This window comes from Colletotrichum navitas, assembly GCF_030913465.1.
Source record: "Colletotrichum navitas strain CBS 125086 chromosome Unknown LY79scaffold_27, whole genome shotgun sequence".
Taxonomy (NCBI): Eukaryota; Fungi; Ascomycota; class Sordariomycetes; order Glomerellales; family Glomerellaceae; genus Colletotrichum; species Colletotrichum navitas.
Window position 1 is genome coordinate 128,716 of NW_026850573.1, and position 23,640 is coordinate 152,355.

Genomic DNA, 23,640 nt, shown 5'->3' on the forward strand with positions numbered 1-23,640 from the left:
GTAGGCGAAGGAAGCTAGTGGTCGCCCTCAACAGCGAAAAGGATTCATCATCCAAGCTTGCGGTGCAAAAAAATGAAGTAACTCGCGCAAACAGGGACAGCAATCTCGCGATATCACAGCATCGGGGGTGCGTCTCTATTGAAACTTGGGCTTCGGAGCCTGTATCGCGAGGCACTCCTCCCCCTCCCCCCCCCCCCCCCTTGGAGGCCTTCGGTCCTGCGGCGATGGGATCCCGTCCGCAATTCCCGACGACGTCAAGGCAGCAGGACTGGCGAGCACGGTCACACAGAATTCACTGGAGCGCATCGGCAGCTGCCAGCGACAGAAAGACGGACGAAACGGGTTCGCAGGATCGAGGACAAATTAGGCTAGCGTGGGTAGCGTGTACAAAAGCAACGGAGACGGCTCTTGACGCTCGTCCCGACTTTGGGAACAACTGTAACAATTGCGTTGTTCCAAAGTCGGGACGAGATTCATAAACCAGTATGGTACGGTGCCTAGTTAGGCAGGTACCTCTCGAGGTGGTTGGTGAGGGGCGGGGGAGAGGACGGGAACGATCGCAAGCCGTTAACCGGCAAAAGTGGGGCATAGTGAGTCGTCATCCGGGGGTGAGCCTGCCCATCCAACTTGCTGAACCAGCCAACTAACGTCCCCAGCGGGAGCCACTGAGTCGGAACATGGGGACTGGATTACCAAGCGGCCAGGTAGGTAAATAGATAAACGGCCGTCGACTGGCGGCCGATGGCGCTATCTGCTATAGTATCTCACATGCACTCGTGCTCAGGTGATGGGAGTGGACTAGGGCGAAGCTCCAATAATTGCTCGACCTTGCCTCGTTTCCTCGCCTCTTTCCTAACCCCGCCCCGCAGCTACTCCAAAACCTCCGAACTTGGAAGACCAAAGTACTGGATGGCAACGATAACGGCTCCGTCGCAACGTCCGAAACAAGGGCATTTTGGCCATTCGATCCGACATGACGGGTGGGAGAGCACCTCAACCCCGGGAGCGGCAGCGCGCCGCCGACAACGAACCCGGGAGAGCGGGGGGCGTTTCGTCGGCGGCCGAAACCACCGAGACGACGCCTCTGCTCAACTCCTGGACCTCTTCTCCGACACTCCGTGATGGGTCGCTGGGCGGTAATAGCCGCCGGGGCCGGGATTCGGACGTTGACGACGACGACGACGACGACGACGACGACGACGACGATGCCGGGCCGAAGCAGTCCATAAGCGTGACCCGCGCGGGGGTTCTCATGCTCAGCACCTGGATCCTCATCTTTCTTCAAGGTATGCGTCCTTGCTCGAGTACGACTCGGCCCGATGGCTTAATTAACTTGAAAAAACCCCGCGACCAGCATCGAACACGTCGGGCATGACAATGACCCAGTCCGTCGTCGCCGAGGACCTCGACGCCTACGCGGACGCCATGTGGTTCACCAGCTCCTACCTCATCAGCATGGCCTCGCTGGCGCCCCTCTTCGGCCGCCTGGCCACCATCTTCTCGCCCCGCAGCCTCGTTCTGCCCCTGGGCTGCTTCTTCGCCGCCGGCGGCGTCGTCACGTCCCAGGCGCCCTCGTTCTGGGTCTTCATCGCCGGCAGGATCCTCACGGGCACGGGCGGCGCCGGCATCATGACGCTGTCCATCATCCTGGTGCTCGAGCTGGTCGGCAAGAAGAGCCGCGGCCTCTTTGTCGGGCTGGTGAACGCGGGCTTCACGATTGGCCTGTCGTTTGGTGCCGTTGTGTACGGCGCGTTGTTGCCGGTCATCGGATGGGTCAGTCTCGTCATGTCTTTAGGTTCCTGGCTGCTGGGGGGGGGGGGTTGAGGTTTGGAATAGAAAGCTGACGTGGTTTGCAGAGGGCCCTCTTCGGTTTGCAGACACCGCTTGGCCTGTTCGCAGGTCTGGGCGCCTTCTGGAGCATACCCGAGACCTTCAGCTCGGATCACGAGGCAAAAGGCAGGTCGATCTCGCAGAAGCTGGCTCGTATCGACTATGCGGGTGCTTTCATGCTCGTACGTCCCCATACCCAAACACGTCACCACTCGACCTCAGCTCACATCTCCAGGTCCTGACCATCGTCCTGTTCCTCTACGGCCTCTCTGGGGAAATCCAAACTCGCGCTCTCGTCTTCTCCGCACTCTCCCTCCTTCTGTTCGTCTTCGTCGAGTTCAAGTTCGCCGCAGACCCCATCATCCCCGTCTCCCTCCTAACGTCTCGCCCCGTCCTCCTCTCCTGCGTGGCTCAGCTCTTCTTCATGTCGATCCGCTGGACTCTCCTCTACTACGCGCCCATATTCGCTCTCGCCGTCCGCGGATACGCCCCGGCCATCGCCGGCTCGATCCTGGTCCCGACCAACATCGGCTTCGGCTCCGGTGGGCTGGTCGTCGGCTGGCTCCACGTCCGTCGCAACGGCGCCTTCTGGACGCCCTCGGTCGTCAGCCTGACGTGCTTCGCGGTGACCATGTTCGGGTTCTCGTTGGTCGGCACGGCAGACTCGCCGTTTTGGGTATTCGTCCTGGCCGTCGTGCTCAACGGGTTCGCGACGGGCGCCACGCTGAACTACACCCTGGCGCACATGCTGCACCTGAGCCGACCGGAGGAGCACTTCATCTCGACCTCGTTACTGGGCACGTTCCGAGGGTTTGGGGGCAGTTTCGGTACGGCCATCGGCGGGGGTATCTTCTACCGCCTCCTGCGCTCCGGCCTGGTGTCCAGCTTCAAGGAGCTCGACGGCGGGAGGCTGTCCGAGGAGCGGAGGGAGCTCGTCACGAAGCTGATCGGGAGCCCTGCGCTCGTGTTCAACGGCCGGCTGGCTCCCGCCGAGCACGCCATCGCGGTGGAAAGGTACGCCGGCGCATTGAGGGGCACGTGGCGTGTGGCGGCGGCGCTGGCGTTTGTTGCCGTCGTGATCCAGGCGAGCACGGGGTGGAGGGGTCCTGCGGATAGGAAGGCGGTGGTCGATGAGGCGGAGGCAAGGGCGGTGGTGATGGAGAGCGAGGGTGTTGGCGAGGCATGATTTGGTTGTGAGCAGGCTTTAAGGCCAAAGTGACTTTGATATTTCAGACTGGACATAGCAGGGGCACATACGTTAGCCAAGAGGGTTTACATACGAGCATCATCGTTCTTGTTCCCTAATAAGCGACGCAGCGTCCAGGATACAATGTAGGAGCAGATTTTTGGATATCTGTTGGAATCCTCAAGTGCGTATTCAGCTGTATACAGCCCAGGGAAGAAAGCAGCAATGACCCAGGAATATACGGTCAAAATGAAGACCGATACCCCCAGAAACTTCGCGACCAGCTAGACGGCACCCTCCACGGCGAGATGCCTCAACCGGCCTGTACGTGGTCTGGGCGACGGCGCGGGGAGGTGCCGCTGCTCTCCGCAAAGCCCTCCGTCTTGGCGTCTCTGTAGACGCACAATGACCACGAAAGTGGAGGAGTCCCCGGAAGGAGACCTGCCCGGCAGAGCGGCCCGCGTTCACGCAGAAGGTCAAGGGTCAAACCCATCTGATCGAGATACTCGTCAGTGCCGGCGCCGCCATTGGCGTCGTCACAGTCTACTGCTGGCGCTGTGAAGTGGAGGCGGAAACCGATGCGATTCTTGACGCCACGTCTCGCACAGCAAGAGATACTGCTTTATCTCGCCGTGTCATCGTAGCTGGAACACGGCTGAAACCATCGCACGCCACGGGTCGTCTCTGACGGCCCGGACTGCCTAGAGGACGTGTTTGACCGGGTCGATCAAAGCGGACCCAACGTTCACAACTTATCGGCTCTTCACGATCTTAGCCGCCACTGGACGCCCCGAACCGGCGCCTGCGAATTTACCGGCCAGTTCAAGTTAGCCCACCGGCTGCTTCCTATGAACGCAGACTGCAGGGCCGTCGTACCGACGCGGCCGACGGAGACCCTGCTTCGTATCGCGCTTAGAGCCTGCACGGATATGGGCACGCGACGGCTGGCAGTCAACGCGGGGGACGATGAGTATTCGCTGTGCCTCCCGGGACGGGACGAAGCGTTTGATACGGTGCCGGAGCTCACCCAGCAGCTGATAACCAAGGACGTGGCCGTCGACGCGACAGACGCCAACCAACAGACGGCGCTTCATGTCGCTGTGGCCATCGTCGAGGTTGGTCTCGTCGAGCTATTGCTGAGAAGCGGAGCGAGCCCGGAGATGCCAGACGTCTTCGGCGCGACACCTCGGCGCGGCTGCTTGCACTTTGGCACGAAGGCGACAACATCGAATGGGAACCAAGAGTGCACCCCCGCATCTTCCAGACACACCAGTCTAGCAACACATGGGCAACACGATTTATGTAAAGCGTCATGACCCAGTGTTGCTTTGTGGCTGCCTCGGCACTAGGAAACAGCGGTTCGTCTGCCCAACTGGGCATCACCGCTCACAAGCCACACATGACTTATCACTGTAATCAACGTCATCGACGTGACGAGAACTGCATTTCAGTCACTCTGCATCTAGAGGGAAAATGACCTCCTCGCACGCACGACCCAGGGCTGCGCGCAGGCCTCCATCGACGACCCCTACGGGCCAGACGTGACTTCCTCGAGGTGCCCGTTTCGGACTCAGCCCGCGCCATAGCGTCCTACACGGCGGTGCTCGGCTGGGACTGGCGGACAACCGGATTGCGGGCCACTATGCGGGCGAGGCCGCAACGCGTAGTGGTGTTGCCTACGTTCTGCGTGCGGAATACTGAGGGTGACCATTGCCGAGGCGGCCCGGGGGGGAAGCCCAGGTGAGAAGGGTTTGTGTGTGAGTCGAAACCGGACCGCCCCGCCGCCGCGTTCCCAAGATGCCGTGCTGATAGTTGCTCCTAAGCCGAACGCTGAGATTGCTGTTGAGATGGGGTCCCTTTACCGGATCGTCCATTACGAAGGAAACATGGTGGAGAGGGGGGGTCCTGGACACCAGGAGAACGTGCCCCGAAGCCCGACGGTTCGGAAAATGTGACTGCGTATGGTCCGCTGGCAATCTCTCGATAGGGTTGTCAAGGAAGACCCGGGAAACCTCACGATGAAGGGTGACGTTTGATTTGCAACCAGGGTCGTCTCCTAGGCCGTCAATGTCGTTCCCGGCGGTTGGGTCCGAAGCAAAAGTTCCCTTGTTCTTCTGGAGGGATCCCAGCCCGCATGTCCGGGCCGCCTCGCCCCTTGGAGACTGTGCATAGCTGGCGGCGGGCAGGTCGAGAACAGGGCGAGTGGGCTGATCTGCCTCCCCTTTTATGCTTCTTCGCATTGGGAGTCTTGGCGCACATGTTGATGCGGGAAACCCGACGAGATACTCCACCTCGACACGCCCGTGTCTTTGTTTCTCCACCAACGGAGGCTGTCGATACTGAGGTTCCGGCGAGATGTGATGCTGCACCAATGAGCCGACTGCACCCCCTTCTGGGCGAGCCGGGTAACAACGTGCTTCCGATTGATTGCCAACAATATAGCTTTGCAGGCGAAGAGCCGCCGAGGCCGAGGGTTTGAAACTTCAAGACTGGGCCCCTGAGGCTCTGGTTTTGGGTTGGACGTGCATGGCCGGTAGGGGGGCGACGGACGGGACCTCGTAATAGCCGGAAAGCAATAGGCTGATATCCACGAACCGGCATAAAGAGGGCTTGTATTGTGAGCCTGACTGTACGACGTCACTTCCGAAGCAATGAATCGATTTTGAGGAAAGGTTGCAGGAAAGGTCGCGAATGAGGGGAGCAATCAAAGGGCACAAGGGTTGGCTGTCAGGTCCACCTTTTGGGTTCATTGGACCTCTCATAGTCGTTACCACTGCCCAAGGGGCCAACGTATGATTGCAGGACGGGTAAACAAGCTTGTACTGTAGGTGAGTCTTTCTTCTTCTTTCTCTCCGAGAGTACATTGGCACCTGCAGCAGCGGTTGGGTATGCCGGCTGCAGGGGCTGTAGGACCGAAGATGCTGTAGGTAGGTAGCCTGAGGATTCGCGGGCCGGGCCCGATAAATACGCCCGAAAGGGCTTGGCATTCTTTCCAGCGGCGCTGAACCGGTTTCTGCCAGCGGACTGGGCAGGCTGTATGTATCTGGAAATCCTCGTCTTCGATGAGCGGGAAGACGAGGCCCGACTGCAGTCCTTCTTTAGCCGGCTGCAGGCTCCCGAGATTCCAGAAGACGGCTACCCGCGCGGAGATGCAAGCAGGTCGGGGTTTGGCGATCCTGAGATTATCGTATGGCTGGCTGGCGACGGGTCCAATCGCAATATTTACCGATAAGCGTTTCACACACCTGATCGAGGCAACCCAACAAGTGATCTGCGTTGGAAGGAGAAGGTGCTGATTGTGAAGCAGAGTGGCAGACGAGACGGCCGATACAACGCCAAGTAACTTGTTGCGGATGCAAACGACGAGACACGCGTTGCCACCCCTTGTTAGGTGACACGGAGCTGTTTAACGAGGAGGTGGCCGGGTGTGCTGTGGACACTGGGCTGGTAAGATTTAGGTCATAGCTGCTTCGTGGAACGATAACATTATGGATGTCAATGGATGCAGATTCGGCCGAGATGTTTCGAGGTGTGAGTTCAGGTGGCAAGGGAGAAAGAAAGGGGAAGGAGGGTGGCACAAGTCGACCAGACAATGTGGCACAGGACATGGAAGCAAGCAGCAGGCGGCGACATGGGCGGCGGAAGATTCATGTCGTGCTCGGTTGTGACCAGACATCGATCGACCGGTGATGCCTTTGAAGTGAAGGCAGCAGGTGGATTTTGGTTTCAAACAGGTCCCCGGTAGGTCACCCATGCTGTTGTAAGGGACGGGCAGGTGAAATACGGAATTGTCATATGAGTTTGCTGGATAGAAACAGCACGGAACAGAGAGCGTTGAGCCCTTGCAACTCGCAACAGGAGGACGGCGTTCTCGACGGCGTGGATGGAGCGACGTGTGATTGGCGGAGAATCTCTGACGTCCAAATCCCGGGAATGGGGAAAACGCGGCGAATCCTTGTGCCAATATGAGTTCCTGAGTTCCGGTGAGACGAACGTTCCCCCGGGGGTTTTCCCCCAACCTACCCCACCATTCGGCATGCAAGCTCAGTTGAGTTGCTGCTACCTGGTTCCACCTGCGGATACAATGTGGTAATCTACCATCAGCATCGACAGTCAGCTCTCAACTGAAGGCCACTCTCTCTCTCTCTCTCTCTCTCTCTCTCTCTCTCTCTCTCTCTCTCTCTCTCTCTCTCTCTCTCTCTCTCTCTCTCTCTCTTTTCTGGCTTCTGGCTTCGTCTTGCCCGTCTTGGAAGAAAGAGCATTGCCGTGGGACGGTGCTCTGGCCGCCTGCAATCGAAACCGACGTTGCACTCCCCGGCCCAGCCCATCTCCGTCTTGTTATCGTTATCCCACCTCGAAACGGATCAGATACCCTGCCTGGCCCACCTAACTAACTCTGTCTTGCTTCGCCTTGCCTTGTCTCAACTCGGGAACGACACTGCCACGACAACTGACTGACTGACTGCCTTCTTTCGTTCGTCGAGCGCCGAGAAACCCCCAAGCTTGCTCGTCCTGCGGGCCTCCATCATCCATCCAGTCAGCGACGGGCACTCTTCTTCCTTGGGACCAACACCCCTGGCTCAGGATTCCAGAACCGTGCAGCAGCCGAAGCTGGAGCAGCAGCCGAAGCTGGAGCAGGAGCTGGAGCAGCAGCAGCAGCAGAGACAGAAACAGGTTCCATTCTTATTTCCATTCCCAATCCCAGTCCCAGCCCCAGTCAGTCCCAGTCCCTGTCTGCCCCGTGCCAAACTCCCCGATTTGCCCCCCCCCCCCCCCCCCCCCCTTCTGACTTTGGCCAAGCATCCTCGTGGAGCGCAGCATCTGTGGTGGAACAATTCGTCTTCCCCAACTTCCATCAATCTCTCCGTCTCCTCCACCAACGACAAGCCTCGGATTGTCCATTGCGCATGGCCCACGCCGGCTGTGCCGTCCAGAGAGCCAGCCCTCCACCGAGCCTGCTCAGACTGCCAGGCAGGGATCGCCGACCTCCGACCTAGCACGGACTTTCATATCGTCCCCTACTACAAGCAACTTCGGACGGACCAAGGAGAACCTTGATCCTTCCTCATCGTTTTCTCACGACAACGCTGTGGTGCTTCGAAAGCTAATTACCTACCTCACCTCCGCCGGCACCGTCTCGTAGCCTCTCCCTATCGGCGAAATTATTTCTCACCCAAGCGTCGCCATTGATCAACATCCCACGGCCTTATCCTTCCCGTGCCATCGGCCGGCTCGTCTCAACTTTTCTTTTCTCCCATCAGCTTCTCATATTGCGACAACCTCTCGTGCTCCGAGACGGCTTCCACGCCGCCCGCTCTGTGCACCGTATCCTCGCTCGTGCCAGCTAGCTATCTTCTTGGCTGCGCTGACCGCGCTGACCGCGCCGATATAAAGCTTGCCCCCACGGCCCGACTTGCGCGCGCCACATGCGACTACTGGGTTGCCATCGCCAGAGCTTCAATCGGGATTCCTGTCGCCTGTGCTTCAATTAGACGACCCAACCCACCCTTGGAATCGCAAGCCTCAAGTCCTGCATCGGACCGTACGAAAGCACTCCGCGAATTGGTGGAAGAAAGCACTTGGCCCCAGCAAACCGGTTCATAGGGCTCTGCTCAGCGTCATTGTTTGTCCTCTCTTGACCGCACTGAGCTTCTTCTCCCACTTCTTATCAGTCGTTACTCACGCAGCGCGCATCACGCCCCCGGACCCCCTCGGGGATACCTCGTACCATATGCACCAGCCTCACGACGACCCCCACCTGCTTTCTCTTCCCGGTGCACATCTCTAACACCGTCAGGTCACCTGACACGTCTTGGCCTGCTGCTCCTCTCTTGCTCTTTTCTCTATCATAGTAGCACATCTACCCCCGCTGTGACCACTCGACTCTCTCTTTCCATTCGTCTCTCCAACTGCCATAATCCTGCTTGGACCATCAGCTTGTCTTGCTTGTCATGAGACTTTGGCCTCACATATCCAACATCGCTACCCACCGCCACAATACTTCCTCACGCTCATCCTAGTCATCTCAAAGGAGGAGAAGGGGAGGGAGCGGTTCATCGTGGGTTCGCTGCGTCCTTTCCGCCTCAGAACACCGTTCCAGGCGTGGCTGCTCGGTTCTCGCAGCTCGATATCAACGCATCATCACGCAACGCCATGGCATCATTACACCAGCTCGGCGCTGGCCCAACCCCCGCGCGCCCCCGGAGTGTGAACGATTCCGGGAATCAGGATGTTGATATGGGCGTCGATCGGAATGCCAGTCCCGCCGTGACAACTGGCACAAGGTTCGGCAGCCCGCCCCAGAGAGGAGACACCCGGATCGTCGTCATCATCTATGGTCACGGCCAAGACGGTATCGTGTCAGTGTTCGCCGATGTCCTGGGGAAACCGCACACCATCCGTTCGGCATTCCAAGACGTTGGCGCCGCCGACCAAGGGCTCGTGGTCGGCATCCCGGCAGAGCATGCCAAGAATGACATCAACTCTCGCGACAAGGGGCTTGTCGTGGTGATCAACGCTCACTGCGTCAACCTTGGGATGCCGCCGGACGTCTTCCTTTCGGCGCAGTGCGATTACGAGTTCCTGTACACGGAAGCCCCGTTCTTCCGCCGGGACCTTTCGAGGTTTATCTCCTTCACCCTTGGCCAGATCAACCACCACGAGACGCTGATGTCAAAGCCGCGGACCTATTTTATTTCCACAACGTTCCCGGACGTCAGCGCTGCATTGCCCAACATCGACATCCTCACTGTCGGCGCCGACGCGGTGGAAATTCGAGTTGATCTCCTCAGGGAGCCTCTGGGCGACGGCACATACTCTGCCGTTCCGAGTCTCAGCTACGTTGGACAGCAACTAATGCTCCTGCGCCAGCGAACAGAGCTCCCCATCATCTTCACGACCAGATGTACGAGAGAGAACGGCCGTTTCCCAATGGAAAATCCGGATCTCTACCACGAGTACCTGTACCGAGCCATCCAGTGGGGTGTCGAGTACATTGACGTGGAGCTCTGGCTTCCTGAGGCCATCCGGAAGGATCTCTATGAGCGGAGGGGAAGCAGTCGGGTCATGTCTGCGTTCCATGATTTCTCCGGCACCTTCAGATGGCCGTCGTCCCATGCCGAGCAGGTCTACGTTGAGTCCAGCAAGTACGCCGACATCATCAAAATGATTGCCATCATCAACGACCATAACGAGAACTTTGAGCTGGAATACTTCCGCTCCAAGATGCGCACAGACTACCCGGATTCGCCTCCATTCTCGGGAGTCAACATGGGGGAGACTGGCCAATTCTCCCGCACTCTGAACAGGGTCTTTACCCCCATCACTCATCCGCTACTGCCGATAGTCGCGGCTCCAGGCCAGATGAGTGCATCGGAAATCAACGCAGCTTTGGCCCTGCTCGGCCAGCTCCCCAAGAAGAGTATATACGGCATCACCACCCCGGCCTTTCGCAGTTCGACGCCGCAAGCCCCTTTCTATGAGAAGTGCTTCAACGAGCTCGGCCTGCCACATTACTTCGCCGTCGTCGAGCGCCCGCCCAACAGCTTTTCAAGCATGGAGGCTTGGTGCAACCAGAAGAACTTTGGCGGCGCATATCTTAGCCCACCCGTGTCGTGGAACAGCCTGCTGAAACACAGCTCGTTCTTCGTGTCGCTCAACGGCGGAAAGGGCCCGGAACTGACCGAGGCCGCTCGACTTATCGGTACCGTGGACACCATTATAGTCAAGTCGGCGTCTTCGTCTTCGGCGTCCTCTGCTCCAGCGTCCATTCCGTCGAGTCCGCGCCACGGGCACCACGATTCCTTCGGCCATCTAGGGTCGAGCTTCTCCGCTTTGTCGCCAAACACGTCTCTGATTCTGGATAACGCCAGCTGGCGTGGTATCATCAGTACGCTGACTAGAGACAGGGCACCTTCAGCATACTTTGGTCGCACAGCCGTCGTCCTGGCCTCTTCCGGCGAGGATGCCGCATCGGTCATGTACGCCCTGAAGGCTCTCCGTATCGGCAAGATATATACCGTTGGCTTCCGCACGCCGCCAGCCCTGGCTCGCGACGGACCCGTAATCGAACCATTCAACAGTCTCGAAAGTCTCAAGAGGGCCCAGACGGTTGGCGATGACGCAGCCCCTTTCCTGGTCGTCTCGGCTCTGGGAGTGGACAAGAGCAATCTCGTCGGCATGCTCGTCCGCGTCTTTGGCACCAATGCTCGGGGCGGGTCGAACTTCAAAAAGGTCTTTCTCGATCTCGCCGAGGTCTCGGGGACAAGGAAAGGCGGCGACCCGGGTCTTATCGCTCAGCAGGCCGGGTTCTCCGCCTACGGCGTCGCCGACACGGCCGCTTTCACGACAGTGGAGACTCTCAGACTGCTGGTCGGCCAGAACGTGCCCTACAGCTTCGTCAGACTGGCAAGCGGTGGGGGCATGTTCTGAAGCTGGGTATCAGACGCAGACATATAAACCCAACCATCTTCCGCGTTTCCACGGGGTCATCCGTAATACATCATTGCTGCAGATAAGGCACGAGGGGTGATGCGAATTCGAGATTGCGAGCTGCATCGCAGCTACGTTCTATCAGGGGGAACGACGCTCGCGACTCCGAGCCGGCGGCAGGCATTGCCGGGCGGTGATGAGGTCCAAGGGCCCGATAAAGCCAGGTCACGCGGAGGAATGTGTAGTGTCGACGGCGGACTAGGCAAGCGTATCGACTGCCAGCCCCAGTGAATAGGACGGAAGAAGCGATCGAGCAATACCCGAGACTGCATTTGAGCCGCATCTCCAGGCACACGCCCCCCCTCGGACACGGGAGGATGAAGCCTGCGGCCCACATCATGGTTTCTGTCTCACAGGATGAGGGATGCGGGCAGGTGACATATGTTGTGACGAGGACCGCTCATCGGTGAAAGGAGATGAACCATTGCACGCATGTACAGCGTCTATCCCGGAGAGAGTTGAGGAATGTATAGATCGGGTAGAAGAGGGACGATCGGCAGGGGAGGCCATTTGCGAAATCTGAGTTCATCGAGCTGATGCACGAGCTCGCAAGCCCGGTCTTCTGGGACGGCCCATTGTACCTTCTAGAGAAGAGAGGATGGGTTTGTCGATACGCTTTCTTTTCCTCTTTTCCATTTTGCGTGCGAGATTCTCACGGCCCCAAGCGGTCCCAGACCGCGTCAGTAGACTACGCGGCTGTAGATGGCCTTTCAGAGAGGGCCCGTCCCTTTTTTGGGTATCAATTAATGCAATTCACTCCGGACACGGAGACGCCCGGACAACGTTGAGACTCATGGATTGTGACCCGCCGAACAATCCGCGACCCTGCACCGAGACGCTCGCTCTCTGGCCTCGTGACTGAATTCCAAGAGGACGGGCTAGGAGAGGCTGCTCGCCCGGTGTCTGACCAGTATCGCCCACGGGTACGCTCTTGACTTCATGCCTGTCGAGGTACCATTTCGGGCCCGCGGGCGGGCCGTCGGACGGCGCGGTATTTGTATAGCCAAGTCATTCGCAAGATCGACACACCCATGAGGGAACGGGACCTGGGAGCCTCAGGGGGTGGTCCCGGGGCCTTTTTTGCCTGATTGCTTCGAATGTATCCTTCGCCACTATTTCTGCCGCCTGACCGCCGCCCTCCCTCACACCGTCTTTATTAGGATGAACGAACCACGGTGGAACGGCTCCCCTGTGTTGACGACGACAACCATTCACCGTCAAGCAAGACCGGGCCCAGACCACATCCTGTTGAGGAGCTGTCATCGTGGCACACACACGCACCCGCATGAACTCCTATAAGCCGTGCTTCCTTCTGCAGACACCTAAAAGCGTCGTGGTTTTCGCATCCGCCCCAAGCCACAACGTCGCATGCTGGAGCTGACACAGGCACCGGCCGCGCCCCTCGTTTCCGCAGCTGACTCACTATGGCGTGGTCACTCATCCGGCCATGACGCGCGTGAACGACGACGACGTCAAAACGAGGAGACGACAGGACACGTCGAGAGCGCCCTCTCGCCAATCAGGCTAGAAGTCGAACACACCCCACTAACTACCACTAGACTTTCGAAAATGGAGGACGGGAGGTCCATCTCCACGACCCCCATCCAGGATTCGTTGCCAGCTGAACAACCATTGGGGAGAGGGCGAGCAGCACCAACCCTGGTCGTTCGCATTCTCAGCCTTCTTCCACGGCATACATGAAGCCGTCGTGTGTGGTCAGAAACCTCGTCAATGCAAGGGCGGGAAAGTAGGACTAGGCCGCTCATCTTCCGAGCTTTGCCAGTCGAGCCGATTGAGGAGATTTCGTAGCATCAGAACGACGAATGAGAGAGGGCAATGGCCGCTGTGGTTCGGGCAAAGGGAGCTGCGGAATCGACGAGGGTGATGAGGGTGACAAGGGCGCCCACAGATGCCCACAGACGTCCTGGCAGCTCCGAACGGTCCGCGTCGAACGGCAGGGGTTGCCGTCAAGTCGTCAACACATACACACACACACGAGGCCGGGAGATGAACGGAGAGGCCAAGTTGTTGCGAGTCCGACGCATGGCCTGGTCTGAGAGAGATGAAAGGATTGAATCACGCTGCTTCACAGCTTTTGACTGGCTCCCCTATGCCCCTCGAAAGAGATCGGCACCCGTCATACTGATGGTCTGACGTGCCTCAAGGCAAATACAGACGCGCCTCGGGCGCGCTTCTGTGGAACAGGCACCGGGACTTTCCCGCGAACTCCCACAGCATGACGCATATGTATATGCTGGTTTGATCGTTGGATTTGCCAGTCAGTTGCAGGATTGTAGATGAGCCGTGACATGGCCAAGACGCTGTCCTACCAGGCCCGCATAACGGTGGATATGTTTGCCGGTACGACTCGAGGAGACATGGTAGTAGTCGACATGGGCGAGGATGGCTGACATGGTCATCAACAATGACTCGCTATTCGCTATAGACGAGCGCGTGGCGTCGTTGTTGCACGGGATGCTAGTCCCCGTGTCTGCCCGTATTGGGCCAAAATTGCTGAGTTGCCTATCGAGGTGGGCTACTGTCTGCCACAAACGAACAATGGCGTATCGGGCCGGCATTTCTCGATGGTCAGGTGTCGCGGGGTAAGAAGTGTTGTAATTGCCGGGTAGCCTGTACGACAGCAGGGTTCAAAGACCTGCAGAAGTGGTGGATGTGTGGAGGAGTGTGGGGAGGAGGAACGCAGCGGAGTCACGAATCGCTGGCGGCCCTCAACCCCAGTTTCGGAGAGAGGCCTCGAGTCCGAAGGGCGGCTTCGTTCTCCAAATTCCCCAACATCTGCGAGGTCCAAGGGACTGATTGGCACGGCTGTCAGAAAACCTGGAAATCAAAGGCGTCAGGTCTGACTTTGGAGAGGAGACAGGGGACGGGTGCGCGCCTAGCCGCCCATAAGCTTAAACACGAAGCGCAAGGTACCTAGGGTTGGTTCGGAGGCGAGAGAAACCCTACAGCGAGTTCTCTCTCTGTATGTATGGTCGGGTCGGCCTGTATCGAAGGGCCTCGGTTTTCGGTACTGCTGTCTATGGCTGCAAAGCGGCGGTGAGCTATGAGCAAAGCTTGGCCCTTCTCCCTTGAGCGACTGAGATATGACAGACAGCCTAGGTGCGGATACTGTCGAGAAACCACGCACGGGCAGAGTGAGCGCACAGGCAGGCGGGCGAGCTGTGCCCATCAACGCCGCGATGGTGGGTTGGCAGGTTGGGTACACAACCATAAATCGGGACGCCATCCACGGGGGTTTGAGAGTTCCAGGGCGACTCCTCTTCGGACCTAGGATACCGAGATCGCCTGCAAACAGAGAAATGGTCAAGCTTTCCCCTCTATCCCCTTTCCCTTCTGAGCTAGTGCTTGTAGGACATATATTAACTGGCAACTAAGAAGTTGGCTTTGAATCGGCACAACAACGCTACGCCGCCCAGATCTGTCTGGAAGGGTTGGGACAACGAGATAGGGCTATCTGGGACGGTTCCGGCGGTCCGGCTGTCTCTCCAAGCCGAAAGACCAAGCGCCTATGCAGTTCGATGCCTGCCTGATAACTGAGGATGATATAGATCCTCGGCTGGTGAGCCGATGCGAGGATCTTCAAGACGCCCCGAAAGAACATGGGAGAGTTAGAGGTTGCTGAGAGTGGTAGGTGACATCAGCTGGATTTGTACGGATAGCCCAGAATCGCTTTTTTGTGTGATATGGACAAGGAAACCGTCATATTGACCATGGCTTCAGTCTCCTCTAGTCCGGATTGCGGCAGTTGCAGACGTAGACTGGTCGGCCGATGCTTGGCGGTACAAGTGTTTTCTTCTGTCACATTGCAACGCCCCTCCGCTCTTGCCCCCGTGCGTGCCGGTCTAGATGCTGTCAAGGCCGTGTCAGAACTTCGGACTTGCGCAGACGCTGCCCAGCAACTTTGACGAGGATGCAGCCGGGCCTAGAAATTATATGCGGGGTTCTCTTTCTCGGATTGGATGGCTGACACTGGAGCCGAGACCCGCGGTTTCGAATGTGCCAGCGTTTTGCGGCTCGCAAAGCCAGCTGCAAGCGTGAAGAGGGCCGCTGTGCTAGCGAGACCACGACCTCTGGGATCGCGTGGCATATGAAATGCAACAACGGCAGAGCGGTGGGGGTGTACCCATATTTGATGGGCAAGCGGCCGAGGGTTGTTCGAATGAGGCAAGGGATCTCCGAAGCCCGTATCATTCGGTAGCCAGAATCTTCATACCGGTAGGGGCAGTCCCGCCCGATCCCTTCGCATAGCTGAACACATTAGTCTGAATATCGGGAGCCTACGTCCACGGTGCCGTACCAGTAACCCCTGCGATCGAGGGTAATTATCGCGCTAGCCTTTCCTCATTTTGCACTGTCGGACGACGTGCAGGAAGAGACGAAGCAGGGCCAAAGCCTTTTTCTCTAGAACACACCTTAACCGAAGTCCGATAACAGTCGGCGATATCTTCTCAGACACCTAAGCTACTATAATAGCAGTAGTGCCTTCCCATAGTTGTTGATTTCTTTCTTAAAATTCGGTCAGCCCTGACCCGTGCGTGGATTTCTCACGCGGAACCCATCTCCCTCCAACCCCTCATGCGTCCTTGCAGTCAGAGCTAGAAGTATGAACATTGGCCCCCAAATCTGGAGAGCATGGCCGTCATTGTTTCGCCTGGTTGCATTAGCGTAAGAGCCCGGCGCATGGCATGAGTGGCTGGCCGGCGTCGTGGTGGCATGCAGGCAGTCGGGTTGGGACCTGAAGCGAAGCGGCATGAGCAGAGTGTATCCGGCTACTCCCATAAGGGGCCAACGAACACATGCCGATATTTTCTGGCTGCCGCCATGCTCCGACCAATGTCGGGGCGCTCGACTTGCCAGTACCAATGCAAGTTTGGTCGCTGCTGGGCTCTGAAGTGCATGGAATGCATGAAAGGCAAAGGTCTTTTGGACGTCAGGTGAACAACTGCGGGGCGTCTTATTTCTTTCGTCCGCCGCGTCTTGCGAGTAGCGAGTTCCAATACGTGAGTGACAACATGGCTGCCTGGCGTCTATGACGAAGAGCTGGGGCAGCCAATTTACCCGGGAGCAGCTGTAACGGTTTTACGCTGGTAACAAGGTTGATGCCGCAACACAGCCGGCGCATATGGCTTGGGTAGATAATGGAGGCAAGGAAGAACAAGAGGGCCTTGACTTTGCCGCGTGATAGTCGACGTGGCGGATGTAATGAGTGCCTGTTCTAGTTCAGGAACGCCGTGGACCTGGACGTTTGGTGCTGGCTAGCCGTCTTGAACTTGATTAGCAGGTGCTCTGATTCGAGCGGCAAGTGGCAGGTGGCGTTGACGTTGACGTCGAGAAAGGCTTCACGAGAAATTCGGGTTTCGACATCTCATCTCTCCTCGCAGGGATCCTTGGTCCGCTGGAGCGGTCTGAGGAGGAGCTTGAGTTGTTCCCCCGGTACATTGTAGGTACTTGACCACTTCCCTCCCCAGTCGAATGAACCCCACCCCCAAGCGTGAGTTGAGACGATCTTGGCATTGGGCGTGACATATCGCGACAGCAGGGAGACTAAAGCAGAAAGTTTCTCCGCAACGATCGACACGTTTCCGACTCCCCTTCAGCCGAATGTCCGGGGTGTGTGTGGTACTGTGTACCGTAGGTATGATCTCCCCCAACCCTCGGTTCCCCCCCTTTACTTTTCTTTTTTTTTTCCCTTTCTTCTTTGGACAGAGTTTGTAATGTGTTGGCGATACGTCTTTGCTCTTTTCTTCTTCTTGTGTCTGGTGTGTGCATATGCCTGTACCCGTGCTTTGCCGCCCTCCAAGGTATTTCTGGAACCGAGCCGTCCCCCCGTGCTCCTGAATGCTGGCAAACCAGGATCGACGTCGAGCATTCACCATATCTGGCCGCCATGTGGTGCGGTCCCTTACTGCAGATGGCTGTGATGTATGAGCAGAGCGGGCTTGCTGCCTGAGAACCGAAGAGGCAAGGAGAGAAGGACCTAGATCTGAACTTGAACCTGGACCACGGATGAATGGATGGTTAGTACGGATACACGTGTAGAGAGAGACCCATTGGTTCAGGGGTGGAGGAAGAGTAGTCACCCAAAATGTCGCCATGACTCGGCTGGATTGGGTTGGATTGAAGACGGATGGGATTCCTCTTTCATGCGCAGTGGGCTGGGTCATTGCCTTAGAGGCCACAGTTCCCAGTCGAGTACCACAATGTGAGACAGTCAGAACCGAGTTTTGAGGGAGGGGGGGGATAGAGCAGGGCACAGTTGGAGACTCTCATCTTGGCGCGAAGCTGGAAGCACTTTCTGTAACGTTGTTCTCGTTGAATTTCGACGGTAGGGAGGAGGGAAGAGTGACGCTCACGTTCACGGCCCCGCCTGGATGCGCAGAGCAGAGCAGAGCAGGCACGGCACGGCAGGGTACCAGCCGTTATCGAGGAAAGCGGGTCCAGACAACCCGATCGAGGAGGAGCTACCCACGGCCCCGGCAGGATCACCCAGCCAAGTCTGGGTCGATCCCGAGATGTCCTTCCTATTGTGCAATTCCTGATAGCGCACGCCGCCCGCTACGGCGATGGAAGAACGGATATGACGTTAATCAGCAATGACTACCTACACATATTAGCGCCCCGACCAGAAGAAACAAGGGTACGTTGGAGGAGGGAGGGTAAGCAGGAGAGGAAGCCCCCACGGTTGAGAGCAGCAGCAACATACCATTTCATCCGCAGCGGCCGCCTTCCGCAAGCCGTAACTAGAGCCAGACATTGGATATCGAGGGTAACGGTCCTGAATAAATCCAATAAAGGTCGGGTCAGAGTGCGGACGTGCGTTCGGGTGCCGCCCGTGCAGCTAGCTGTACAGCAGCACTATCCTGACTGCACTTACACGTGCCGAGCCATGTTGTCTGTCACCTGGATCATCGATGTATGGGTGCACACTTCGCAGGATCCCCCTTGTATCGTTACAAAGTCAACCTTAGCCCGCCCACCGATCCCTGGAGCCTGCCTTGGCTTGACCGAAGCAACCCGGTCAAGGATTCTGTTGTATCCCATCTTTCCCGCTCCCCTCTTCAGTGACCCATTCCCAACTGGCTCCGTTTCCCATCATGCACTAGTTAGGTAGGTGCAGAGTAGCGATGTATGTGTTTGGCGGCTACAAGGTGCCTGATACAAATGTTCGTATGCGACCAACACAAAAGAGGCAATCTTTACGAATGGGCAACAGGCATAACCCGAGAACAGGCCATGCTCGTCATTCGCTGCCGGTGCTTGATGGGCTTTTCATCCGCGGCAGGCAGACAGACTCGGTGCTGGAGGTTGCCAAGCGGGAGCTATCTTTCTGGGTAGGTAGACAGAACGAGACGAACAGCAACAGGTCTTCTAGTCCCTGGGTCAGCATATCGAGTGCTGGTACCAGACGCCAACAGCAGAGTTTACACGTGTAAGCCCGGGTTTGTAGGAAGCCCGTGGTTACTAGAGACGTCGTGTTGCAGGCTGCACCGACGAAACCCCTACGAAGTGTACTGAAGGGCCGATTTGATAACCCGATCTTGGAACCCGGCCATTGCCGGCTTGACCAACGGGGTCTGGTACCCAATTGTGAGGGCTTGTGATGGCGGAACTCATCCGTGCCGTGCCCGGTCTCCCCTTTTCTGTTCTGCCGACGTCAGTGTTGAATATCCTTTTCTTGTTTACGAGCAAGATCGTCGCCCCTGCGAGTGCTCCGTACAGGGCGGGCGCTTTAGCCTGGAGCATCGTCTTGAACGACCAGGAGCAGGGCGAGGGAAGCCGGACGGTGACGGCATTGCCGGGGATCCTGGAGTTGCAAGAGAGCAGAGCCCGATGAAGCTCGCCCATGTCGCTAATCTGCCGGAACATGGACAAGAGCGCACAGAACGGCACAGCATTGCATGGCACATTGGCGGTAGAATGCTCAATTTCGTCCCAACGTTGTTCGCCTGACGAGACTAGTGAGCGAGCGATCCAAACAGCCTCCGTCTCAGCTTGCTGGAGAACGGCCGGTTCTGACTTGCACTGACGGTTTCTTTTTCCCTCTCGGCTCGGCTAGCCTGTCGTTTGTCGTTGACGGGGATGTCGTACGGTAATTAAACGTCTGTCAGATAGTGTTCCGGGGTAGGTGCATGCATACCATGTATGTAAGGTAAGCTACCTTATGTACGTATGCAGTTTGGACAAGTACCGGCTTCGACAGATGCCGCTTGGGGTCGCTGAGACACCAGCGGCCATCAACTGGGCTCCTCATGGCCTTGCACATTGCATGGGTGGTGGTACAAGGCGCGCTCCTCGGGTTCCATTCAGAGGGTGTCAAGTACACCGTCGACGGCGGTCAACGAATCGCATGGTTTTTCATTTCCGCCTTGATTCGGGTTCTGCGGAATCGAGCGGGCGAACCCCGAGTACGAATACCGCAACGTTCATGACAAGGCCGATGAGTAGATTAAAGATGGGAAAACGAAGCTTGGGCTGGAGAACATGGCGTGGCGTCACCCGGTACGTCGTGTCGTGGCGTGTGGCGTGGCGTGGCGTGGCACGGAAGGTTGAGGCCGTGGGTAACGCATACAGATTGTAAAGTGTCTGATTGGCTCGAGTCTGTATACATAGTAGGTAGGTGCCTATGTATTCTGTTCATAGTCGCAGGGAAGCGTAATGCTCGTGCTTGTCCTACCTAGGTAGGTAGGTAGTAGGTAGTAGGTAGGTAGTGTCGGTACCCGCAAGAGGTCGGTATGTTGTCCTCTATCCCATGTCACTGGAACTGGGCCAACGGATCTTTCTCGGATGGGTTTTTGTCTGGAACCTACCTTATCAAGCTGGCAGCCGCCAGCACGCCTGCGAATCAACCAATGCCCGTCTTGCATCTCAAGCGCCCTGGATGGCGGGCAGGTGGGCACGCAAGGCACACATGGCGCGTCAAAAACACAAAACGCACCACACGATGAAAGGTACCTCTGACAGGTACGTACCCATACGTACGCTTCGGCGGACTGTCGCCCTGTCTGTCGTATCTTTCCTTTTCATCATCCATATGGCAATTTGCCATGTCCCTAACACCATCAATACCCTGGTTACCAGTATTTCTCTCATGTTATTTGATTGTGCTCCCCCCCAGTCCACCATCATCATTACACAGTCACGCTCACAGTGTCCGCTCGCCGCATCGCCATGCCGGAGATGGAACTCGTCCCGGCCCTGAGGAGATTTTCATTTCGCGCATTTCAGCTCCACACATTCCCTCCGATAAGTGCCGCTGGCGAGAGGCCGCAGGGGAGCAGAAATTCCTCCCCCCCAGCAGCAGCAGCACCGGCACCAGTACCAGCATCAGCATCGAAGTCCGACAATGCCGGGTGCATTCTCGCTACATCCTTTTTCCTTTTCTTCGTAAGCGAAGTATCCTGAGTAGCAATGTATCCATTGCAGCCTGGCTCCAGCTTCGTCAGTTCTCGGAACCAAGCTTACCTTCAACCACACGACCAAAGCAGATGATATCTCATGTCCTCAGGCACTGCCCTACATTTGACCTCTACCCTGCCGTCTGAAATGGCCTGCTGCTTGCTGCTGGTCTGGCCCGTTTCGGATAAGCGACCTGTCCATTTTGCATCCCTTCTCATCACACAGAGCGCGCGGGATGCAGTCAGTGGCGGCGCGCTGCAGCGATGGAAAGTATTGCGCCTGTTCATACCGTAGCTCGCCGCTCATTTCTTCAGGACCCCACATGTGCCTCCCTCCCTCCCTCCAACCTGGATCCCGGTTGCCTGCTTCGCCTCAATGCTCTCGCGTACACGACTCTGCATCTCAGTTCGCGTGAGTCGAGAAGAAATGACACCACGCCACAAAGCAGGTACATCACAGTGGTTAGCCACGCGACTCTGCCTGCAGCAGCTATCCCTCCCGTCTCGAAGAGGGAGGGAGGTCGTCGCCTCGCAACAGCTTGTTGGCCCGCTGGATCCAGTGCTGACGCACCATCTCGGATACCCGCAGCTTGGTCCTGGACGGTTCCTTTCTTTTCCCACCTTCTTCTTCCCTCTTGTCCTATGAGCTTGTTTTATGTACACTACAGAAAGAAGGTTGAATGTACGGATACCGGCGGACCACATTAGCCCTGTCCTTGTCCTTGTCAGGCTCTGCTTTTACCTTTGCCGCGAGTCGGTCGGTCTCTTGCATTTTTATATTGCTCGGCATATTATTCTTGGGGTTTTGGCCCCTTCTCCTCGCCCCATTACCACTGCTGGTCTAATGACAACGGCCAAGTTCCCCCCCTGTTCCCTCCGTTACCGACCTCTTTCTGTATTCCTTTCGTGGGAGTCGGCATCGGGCCAGGTCAGCCGGGTCTCGTTAGGATCGACCAACGACGTGCCATCCCGTCGTCTTAGCGGGCTTCGTCGGGCAGGCCTGCCAAATGGCTGAGCATCGCATATGGGACAAGTGGTACGTCTACTGGGGCACAACGTATCTCACGTATCCGTATATACCTACCTACCTACCTACCTAGGTATCTAGCACTAGGTACGTAACATCTCACACATAACACTGCACTGCCATATCTAGGTAGCTATGTATTTGTAGTTTAGATTGCTCCGTACAAGAAGAATGAATGGGGGGAGGGATAAGGGCTGGTTGGTGTCAACCCCAATACCCATCACCCATCATCCCCGCCCACCAGCAAAAGCCCCCGGCTCCTCAGTCGTATCGAGACTTTAGACCGGAAAGAACAAGACAAGGCTCTGAACTTACCCCCCCCCCCCCCCCCCCCCCGCACCCCCATCTTTCACGCTACCGAAGCAGCAACCCTGCCCCATCTTTCCCCAACATCGTACCCACCTGCTCTCCCGAGTCCTTCCCAGGCTGCTCACACCTTCCTCGGTCCTTTTGGAAGGGGGATCCCTTCTCCTCATTCTCTCTTTCTCTCTCTCATCCTCCGCTCCTCCTCTCTTCTCTCACCTTGGTACCTTGATGACGGATGCTTCCTCAGCTGTTTAGCCTACCGGCTACCCGCCTTCACAACTTGCTCCTCGGTACTCTGTACTTGTCCAAGCATTCCACACACACACACACACACACACACACAGTCGTCCCATCCCATTCCAAGGCAATCCAGGCCCGACTACCACACATCCTCCAACTCTTCTCGACTCGACATGCTGGTGTGCACTACTACCACCCCCTGCTACCCTTCATCATCGTCTTCTTCTTCTCCTTCTTTCCTTCTTCTCCTTCTTCCTTTCCGGGGCCTTTGGTGCTACGTTTGCTTCTTGTCCGCCTCGCAGTCCTTGTCAATTTCTGACCCCTCCCCCTCTCCCCCCTCGCCCCCCTGACCTTGCAACAGCTCCCTTCTGGTTTACCCCCCTGCCAATGCTTGTGCTTGATGCATCCGAACTGCTTACTTCTCAGGGCAGGGCGACGGGGGATGAACAGACCCTAGTCGGGTGCACTAGCCACCTCCACAAGTTTGTCTACCTGCTTCGAGAGACAGACAGTACTGCTGGGGGTGAGGGGGCAGTCATCAATTCACCTTCTAGGCCTGGCAGCCTCTTTACCTTTCCGTGCTTCATAACTTCGCCTGTCTCCCCGATGCCGACTCGCTAGCTCGGCCTCTTTTCCTGGTTTCTGTGCTCGTGCACTTCTCCACGAACTCTGCCAGTCCTCATTCTTGGTCTACACTGACCAGAAGACGCACCACGCTCAACTGAAACTGCCTCGACATGTCGTGAAGGGCCCATCTGTCTGCGAAAGACCCTACGCTAGCTACCTAAACATACCGAAAACAACAGCGTTGATTGCCACGTCTCGCGTCTGGTCCCGTCAACACTTCACCATCTGCCCGTCCAATAGCACCTCAAAACGCTGGATAATGTCGACATCTGTCTACGAACATATGAACGGAATACTGCCCCCCGGCCTTTACCCTGTGACGATGTCACGTCCACAGGTCGGTATCGAGCGCCTACCAACCCGCCGGCTAAGCAACGAACCTCGGGAGTCCATGAACTGCAAGTCATGCCGCAAGCGCAAGGTGAGACAGCATGAGTACTTCTCCTGATACTCAGTCCAACCGTGGTTTCCCCGCCACGCATAAATCAACGTCTAACTCATATCAAACATCAGATCAA

General features: G+C 57.2%; 9 protein-coding genes across 9 annotated transcripts; 5 read left to right on the forward strand and 4 right to left on the reverse strand.

Moving 5' to 3' along the window:
* Positions 1–973: 973 nt before the first annotated feature.
* Positions 974–3,016, forward strand: LY79DRAFT_589999 (major facilitator superfamily transporter; the record flags this gene model as incomplete). Its single annotated transcript, XM_060561088.1, has 4 exons — positions 974–1,286; positions 1,355–1,773; positions 1,857–2,012; positions 2,066–3,016. The coding sequence occupies 4 exons, from the start codon at positions 974–976 to the stop codon at positions 3,014–3,016; spliced, it is 1,839 nt and encodes a 612-aa protein (XP_060414452.1).
* A 670-nt stretch (positions 3,017–3,686) lies between these two features.
* On the forward strand, positions 3,687–4,512 carry LY79DRAFT_188376 (uncharacterized protein). The gene has a single exon (XM_060551364.1). The coding sequence runs from the start codon at positions 3,865–3,867 to the stop codon at positions 4,330–4,332; it is 468 nt and encodes a 155-aa protein (XP_060414453.1). The 5' UTR covers positions 3,687–3,864; the 3' UTR covers positions 4,333–4,512.
* LY79DRAFT_188396 (uncharacterized protein) lies at positions 4,513–5,500 on the reverse strand. The gene has a single exon (XM_060551365.1). The coding sequence runs from the start codon at positions 5,254–5,256 to the stop codon at positions 4,693–4,695; it is 564 nt and encodes a 187-aa protein (XP_060414454.1). The 5' UTR covers positions 5,257–5,500; the 3' UTR covers positions 4,513–4,692.
* LY79DRAFT_188374 (uncharacterized protein) lies at positions 5,378–6,135 on the reverse strand. The gene has a single exon (XM_060551363.1). The coding sequence runs from the start codon at positions 6,001–6,003 to the stop codon at positions 5,500–5,502; it is 504 nt and encodes a 167-aa protein (XP_060414455.1). The 5' UTR covers positions 6,004–6,135; the 3' UTR covers positions 5,378–5,499.
* Positions 6,136–9,169: 3,034 nt separating this feature from the next.
* LY79DRAFT_514778 (3-dehydroquinate dehydratase) lies at positions 9,170–11,446 on the forward strand (the record flags this gene model as incomplete). Its single annotated transcript, XM_060554654.1, has 1 exon — positions 9,170–11,446. The coding sequence occupies one exon, from the start codon at positions 9,170–9,172 to the stop codon at positions 11,444–11,446; it is 2,277 nt and encodes a 758-aa protein (XP_060414456.1).
* Positions 11,447–13,624: 2,178 nt separating this feature from the next.
* On the reverse strand, positions 13,625–14,841 carry LY79DRAFT_188654 (uncharacterized protein). Its single transcript, XM_060551369.1, has 2 exons — positions 14,441–14,841; positions 13,625–14,344 (listed from the first exon to the last, which is right to left on the reverse strand). The coding sequence occupies exons 1-2, from the start codon at positions 14,751–14,753 to the stop codon at positions 14,043–14,045; spliced, it is 615 nt and encodes a 204-aa protein (XP_060414457.1). The 5' UTR covers positions 14,754–14,841; the 3' UTR covers positions 13,625–14,042.
* A 1,916-nt stretch (positions 14,842–16,757) lies between these two features.
* On the reverse strand, positions 16,758–18,118 carry LY79DRAFT_188456 (uncharacterized protein). Its single transcript, XM_060551366.1, has one exon. It carries the CDS (start codon positions 17,689–17,691, stop codon positions 16,867–16,869), a length of 825 nt encoding a protein of 274 aa, XP_060414458.1. The 5' UTR covers positions 17,692–18,118; the 3' UTR covers positions 16,758–16,866.
* A 2,073-nt stretch (positions 18,119–20,191) lies between these two features.
* LY79DRAFT_188568 (uncharacterized protein) lies at positions 20,192–20,906 on the forward strand. Its single transcript, XM_060551368.1, has one exon. The coding sequence runs from the start codon at positions 20,277–20,279 to the stop codon at positions 20,724–20,726; it is 450 nt and encodes a 149-aa protein (XP_060414459.1). The 5' UTR covers positions 20,192–20,276; the 3' UTR covers positions 20,727–20,906.
* Positions 20,826–21,877, forward strand: LY79DRAFT_188562 (uncharacterized protein). Its single transcript, XM_060551367.1, has 3 exons — positions 20,826–20,911; positions 21,010–21,193; positions 21,238–21,877. Exons 2-3 carry the CDS (start codon positions 21,023–21,025, stop codon positions 21,628–21,630), a joined length of 564 nt encoding a protein of 187 aa, XP_060414460.1. The 5' UTR covers positions 20,826–20,911; positions 21,010–21,022; the 3' UTR covers positions 21,631–21,877.
* Positions 21,878–23,640: the final 1,763 nt, after the last annotated feature.